This window comes from Erpetoichthys calabaricus, chromosome 11 (genome assembly GCF_900747795.2).
Source record: "Erpetoichthys calabaricus chromosome 11, fErpCal1.3, whole genome shotgun sequence".
Lineage (NCBI taxonomy): Eukaryota > Metazoa > Chordata > Cladistia > Polypteriformes > Polypteridae > Erpetoichthys > Erpetoichthys calabaricus.
This window is the reverse complement of record NC_041404.2, coordinates 71,973,080-71,980,056: the sequence shown is the minus strand read 5'-3', so window position 1 is coordinate 71,980,056 and position 6,977 is coordinate 71,973,080. Positions and strand designations below refer to the sequence as shown.

General features: G+C 39.6%; 1 protein-coding gene across 1 annotated transcript; it reads right to left on the bottom strand.

The window, feature by feature from the left end:
- Window positions 1–324: 324 nt before the first annotated feature.
- Window positions 325–6,705, bottom strand: pim2 (Pim-2 proto-oncogene, serine/threonine kinase). The gene is made up of 8 exons (XM_028813336.2): window positions 6,398–6,705; window positions 5,016–5,116; window positions 4,580–4,630; window positions 3,530–3,744; window positions 2,792–2,961; window positions 2,172–2,348; window positions 888–2,059; window positions 325–828 (listed from the first exon to the last, which is right to left on the bottom strand). Exons 1-7 carry the CDS (start codon window positions 6,465–6,467, stop codon window positions 1,902–1,904), a joined length of 942 nt encoding a protein of 313 aa, XP_028669169.2. The 5' UTR covers window positions 6,468–6,705; the 3' UTR covers window positions 325–828; window positions 888–1,901.
- Between the last annotated feature and the right edge of the window lie 272 nt (window positions 6,706–6,977).

Here is a 6,977-nt window from a genome sequence, read left to right as displayed (position 1 = left end):
TAATGGGAGTGTATGTATATAACCTACTGTATATATATCCATCTTTTTAACCTGTTTATTTAGGACAGGATCACGGAACAGCTGCAGCCTATTCCAGCAAACATAGGGTGCAAGGCAGGAACAACATTTGGACAGGGCACAAGTACATCACAGGAAGAATAATAAATACAAACTCAATACACACACAAACACACACACCACTTCACCTAACCACAGGTCTTTAAACTGCAGGAGTAAACCAATGTGGACTCAGGAAGTACATGCAATGTATAAACAGTAGATTTATGTAGGATTATATATGTATATCAATAAGTAAAGGAAACATTTTCATTTCAACAGATTTTATTTAAATAACAAAGTTCAACTTCCGCGTCACACATATTAAAAAGAAAAGATGGTCTGTGCAGCCAGCAAAATATTATAACTTATACAACCCCCACCTTATTCTTTTAAATAAACTGTCAGACAAATGTCAACTTACAATACATAAATACACAAGTATTTATAACAAACAAACTCAATCCCAGCAAAACAGCAGGATTTAAAGGTAGAAAAATATTTGTGAACTGTTGCCTCTTTAATATAGCATATACTTGTTAACAGATCCAGAAGATCCAACTTGAAAGATCAATCTTCCAATTAGGTCCCACTAAAAGGCAACAATCTGTAGGAGACCATATGTAGTAACATATTAGATAAAAACACTGTGAACATATTGCTTGTGGTGTGTACCATTATCTTTGCTTATCAAACATTTTTGTTTTAAATAGTCATAAAAGTGTAAACTATATTTGACCAGAAGTGTATTCACAAATTGGAAAATAAATTCTAATTAACAGTGTTTAAATTATATTTAAAATAAGGAATGTTATTTTGGTAGAAACCACAAACTTTTATTTTTTTTTCTCTCTAAGGGCTTGGTAGATTTAAATATGTAGAAAGCTTCCTTTTTGGAACATACCATATCCATATAAACATTATGGATTTCAGCTTCCACAAAGTTCAGCTTCTATTGATTCATCAAGGCCATGAACAGTGAATGGTTAAAGGTAAGTTTCACTGTCCTTCTGGCATTTTAAAACCTTTAAGCTTAAACACGTTATGCCTTTATAGGACCTCAAAACATTTGGCACAATGCATTTATAAATTTTTGCATGCAGAAGATACATTTCAATGTACTCCCCCACCAATAATCACGGAACAGTGATTCTGAAACTGCATTAAGATTGCACTATACTTCATTTGCAATGGGATGCATCTGGAACCTCAAGATATGCGCTCAGTAAAGAGCTTTAGGATAGCAGTAATTGCTGGAATGCAGCTTAAACTGATCATTCAAATCAGCTTTGGTTTCAGTCTTCTTTCAAACACCAGAGTATTATGGATCTAGGAATGTGTCTAATAATTTACTGAACTAAAACACTATTTACCAAGTTTTGATACAGAAAACCATAACTTTCTCAAACTGAGAACTTTTGTAGTCAACTCAGTCCACACTTACTGTTCACTCATACAAGGGACACTATAGTTCATTCCCCATTCCAATACCTGTAAAACCAGGCTTACAAATGAACGTTAATTCTAAAATAAATAATAAACGTCGAAAAATAATTTAGGAGTAATAGTCCTCACAAACTATTTTGTCCAACGTTGGAGAATTTGGCACTTCACTTACAAAATTTGGTTAACAAAGGCAAATAAATAAGGAAAAAATACCACATAGTATCTTATGATCCATTATGAGAAACCATGGAGATATAAATGTCCAGTAGTTCATATCGGTTTCAGTGTAGACATTAGGTACTGTGAAACCTCCAAAGTTTTAAACAGTTGCTAACTTTTGTTGCCCAAAAGATGTTAGTCGTTGCTCAATGAAGTCCAAGCACTGTTAACCTTTATCTTCAAAGACTCGCTTTACTAGGTGCATAGTCACAGGATTCCTGCATACAGTCGTCATCCTCAGCTGATGCAGTCATCCAGGAATGGGACAGTATCTGGTCTAAAGTTGGTCGCTCCTCTGGTTGAAAGGCTAAACACCGTCGAATCAGAGATTGACATTCTGAATAGAAAAAAGGAAGCACAGTTAAGTAGCTGTTTTCCATTTTATAAAAGTCTTTTCTTCTTCCTTTCCATCTTATCAAGCCCACATAACACAAAAGACTGTATCATACCTGCTGAAATGCGCTTGGTGAAGCGCAGTTTCCCCTGAACGATCTCTTCATCTCTCTCAAAAGGGACATCTCCACAAACCATGTCAAACAAAAGTACCCCTAAAGACCAGACAGTCAGGGGTTCTGCCCGATACTGGTGACGGATAATCCATTCAGGGGGACTGTACACTCGAGTACCTGGGAACAGAGAAGCTGTTTTAGGAATATACAAATACTGAAATATACCAACAACATAGCAGTGACATTATTTTAAAAAGAATACAATAATCATACAGTTTGATAACATTTTAGTCCCTTTAAGATGAACCAAATTATACTGCATATACTACGTAAATGGAGCTTGCACATTCTCTCTCTGTATCTGTAAGTTTTTTTTTTTTTGGCATACTGGTTTGTTAACTGGAGGCTATGCTTTCTCTATGTCTGAGTGGATGTTTGTGTGCTGTGCCATGCACTGGTACAACAAGGGTTTGGTTCTTGTCTTGCACCCAGTGCTGCAATAAAAGGCTGTGAAGCTCCCTACAACCCTGACATTGAATTAAACTGATCCTTAAGATTGATTAGTGGACGGCTTACTGAATGCACTGCAGTAAAAGAAATACACTGACATAAATATTTACCTTCAAACTCAGAATAAGGCGCATCCTTTAGCACAGCCCCAGATCCAAAGTCAATAATCTTTACTTCTCCTGTACGCATATCAACAAGAATATTTTCATCCTTGATGTCGCGATGCACGACTCCACTCGAGTGACAGTACTGCAGAGCACGTGTGATCTGCTGAAGGAACCTGTTAACAAACATCAACATCAGACTTTCAATACTTCAGACTCTTTCAAAGCAGTTGCCAGCTCAATTTTTTGTATCATCATCCATACCAGATTAACTGCTTACATATTTCTAGAGTAAGTATAGGAAGGCAAGAGATTTGATCCAAGTTACAAAATAAGCTTTTGGTGGGGTTCACACTTGTACTGAGCAATTAGTGTATTTTGCTGGCACTTTTAAATATAACTTCTTTATTAATGTAGTTAGTACTTTATTGAAATTATGTGACATGTTAACATTAACATTCCTTAGTTTTATCCTGACATTTGGGAAAGTGACATTGTTATTTTTCCATCTTTTTTTATTTTTGTACCTTGAAACATTTATTGTTAGTAGAAATATTTCGTTCTTTTAGTGTCTCTTGCATTGCAATTAACACCACACAACCAAATAACAAGTGATCCCTAAAAAAACTGACCCTTCATAGGTTTTTTGTGTATATCTGTATTCACACACTGCAAATACTTATTCCATTAACCACAAAGGTCTTTTTCATTTAATAAAACAGATTACTCTCAGGGAAAACCTACCTCCTTGCCAGGGATTCTTCCAGCGGACCTCTCTCAGTGACAAAATCGAAAAGATCCTGGCACACTTGAGGTCGTTCAAAAACAATCAGATAGCCATCTCCGGGCATCTCAAACCAGTCCAGCATTCGAATTATGCCTTTAGGGGCTAGAGTGCCACCACCCCATAAACGCTGAAGAAGGGCAATTTCCATTGGCACGGGCCCAGGTTCATTTGGCTACAGAGGATATGAAAAGGGTGACAGGTTATTCACAGGTGGCAACACCCAAGAGTGACCAACATTGTAATTGGCTGAACTTGCATACTGTACAGAATGTTACGCTTCTTAACTGTACTCAGTGATTTGACTCATCATCCTGCTCTTTAAAATTAATGCCTTCAATAAGGTCGATTACATTAGGCATTAGAAAGCTATTTACGTTTCCAAGGATGATGGGCAGCGTTGGCAAATGGATATCTAAACAGCTTATTGTTAAACTAACAGACACACCAACACAAATAAATATGTGGAAAAAACAGACAACTCTGCATATTTAGTTAAGATAAATGACTATTTACCACATGCCCTTTGTGACTCTAGCCTCTCCCATTTTCCTTTGTTTTGGGCATTAAACTAATCTCACAGACGTCACTGTTACTACAATTCAAACAGTCAATCTTTCCAGCTGGGGCAGCACACGGAAGTGCTGACGTCACTACGCCCGCCTCGCGACTGGCAAACCGCCAGCCTTGACTGACATGAACTACTCGTAGTGACCCAGCCTGCCGCATGGTGAGAAGTAGCGCCGCATCACAGAATTTCCACAAAACTCCCCTTACGTTCAGAGGATAAACATCAAGCGATTGCCCTTTATCTACCAATAAGTATTCCCCCCAAACAATTATCGTCTAATTTAAAAAATGTCTACACGTAAACTATAACTAGCGCACATATAATACGATCTTATTGTTTTTTTTTATAAACGTCCATTAAAGCACTTGGCAGCAATAAAGTGCCCACAACATATACAACGTGGCTAGGGTCTTTGACAATTAAATCCTAAAATACTTACAGTTCTTGCCCACTGATGTATCCTTTCCAGGGAGATCTTTTTCACTGCCACCTGTAACGAATAATAATAAATGGGCATCATTTGGAAAATAGCGCAAAACAACACCAATCACAGGGGCTATATAAGAAACGCTAATTTCTCACACCAATGTTAGGCTAACAAAAGCTATTACATGCCATGAACATTTGAATGATATGGGTAAGTCAAGAAAACGAAAAGTAACCAAGCAACAGATACGTTACATTTGGTACAAATAACTTATTTATTATCTGTATGTACGCGCACATTTACCACTAATGTTACGCAGTCACACTGCTAAACTGCAAAGTCATTCAAGAGCGATTTGACAGAACTTGTATTGCGGTCATTAAAGTCCCGCTGCGTTGCAATGACTGTGCAAAAACCTGCAGGCATCCCAAATATTCGGCGAGCATACCTGTAAGCCGTCAGAGAGGCGCTGAGCTGCGTAGACTGATCCGAAACCTCCACTTCCCAGCAGCTGCCCCACCTTGTACTGCTTCTCGAAAGGTTCTCGTACTGAAATCAAAGAAAGAAAAGGAATTGACCTCAGGGCACAGGTGGCCAGGCGAACGGTTAGAATGTTCTCTGCGCAAACCCCACTGCACACTCGGTTCTGTTCACCAAGCCAATGCGTAATAACGATAAACCAATCACACGTATGCATACCAGTGAACAACGAGTATACACACAAGGAAACAAACGTCAGTCCAGGGGTGACTGAGCGACGTGTACTGGACATTGTCTTCAATGATTACACCGAACCTACAGACGAGTTTTCGTGCGCGTCATTAAAGTTCTGACGGACGTCAGCAACGTTCCGACCATTTTCTGTCAGATCCATCCATCCATTTTCCAACCCGCTGAATCCGAACAAAGGGTCACGGGGGTCTGCTGGAGCCAATCCCAGCCAACACAGGGCACAAGGCAGGAACCAATCCCGGGCAGGGTGCCAACCCACCACAGGACACACACAAACACACCAAGCACACACTAGGGCCAATTTAGAATCGCCAATCCACCTAACCTGCATGTCTTTGGACCCGGAGGAAACCCACGCAGACACGGGGAGAACATGCAAACTCCACGCAGGGAGGACCCGGGAAGCGAACCCAGGTCCCCAGATCTCCGCGCCACCGTGCCGCCTGTCTGTCAGATCGCGACGTAATTATATAAAGTACATAGAAAGGAAAACGCTTCTTTAATTCAGTGGCGCTTCACTTCTCATGCTAATCGTCACTCGGCTCCGGTACCCCCTTCTTGGCTTTGGTGTAGTGGTTGTGGAATAAACTCTACGACGAGTCACTGCTTTTCCAAAATTTCCTTTCATCATCTCACTACTGGCAATCGAAACAAATAGTTTCTGTCTTTAATAGCTTTTGTAATATCAATTATTCCGATGATTGCATTACGTCTTGGAAACTGAAACAAAAGCAAAATAAGCGCCTGGTGAAGTAAAATAGATTATGCGACCTGAGATCGCAGCGTCGTCTTATCCAGGCACAATGGTGAGATACCATAAAGCTCCGCTCACCAAGTGCGCTCCTTCTAATTCCTAACATCACTTCTTCACAAAGATTACATGGATAAAGTTTTGTCATTTGAACTTTCATACACTGTACTTAATAGTGAAGTGTCATTAAGTATATACAGTACATAGAAAAGTGTCAAGCTGCGCGACCACTAGACACTAAAGCAAGTAGCGACATACTTCAGCTCGAATCGCCGAACCTCTGTTTCGTCTCCCCAACGCGTGTACTGTATAGCACTATAGTAGCCCAAAACATTTCATTGACATACCTTGAGTCACTTTTCCCTTTAACTCTTTAACATCGTGGAAAGACAGATTCTCCATTAGTTTCTCCAACATGCTTTTCTTAAAGTGTAACTGAAATCAGTAGTGAAAAATCCACATATTAAACAAGTTAATGAAAAAAAAAATCTTCTGTCCGTGATGCTGAAATTAACGGTAAGAAGGTAATAAACTCCAAATAGGAATATTACGTGTCCTGTGCGTATGTAGGTCCAAAGCGCGCGCTAACGACGACTTGCCGGCACTCGTAAACAAAACAACGCAGCTCACTAACCGTGAACCCGATTGACCGGCGCACAGCTTTGTTTCATTTTAAAGTTTACCATCCTGATCACGCCCACATCTACTCATAGCCAATCAGAACGATAGCGAGTTTGAAAATCCTGAGCTTGCTGGTGTCGAGCGCGTTCTCTTCAAAGCCAAACGTGTGTGAGGGGCGTTTCTTTATTGTTGTTGTTTTTGAAAACTAACTGATGTAAATTTGAATTTTTCATAATTAGTTTAGATATGACGGGATTTCGCATATTGAGCCCTGCGCAGGCAGTAGAACATGACTTCAGTCCGTCT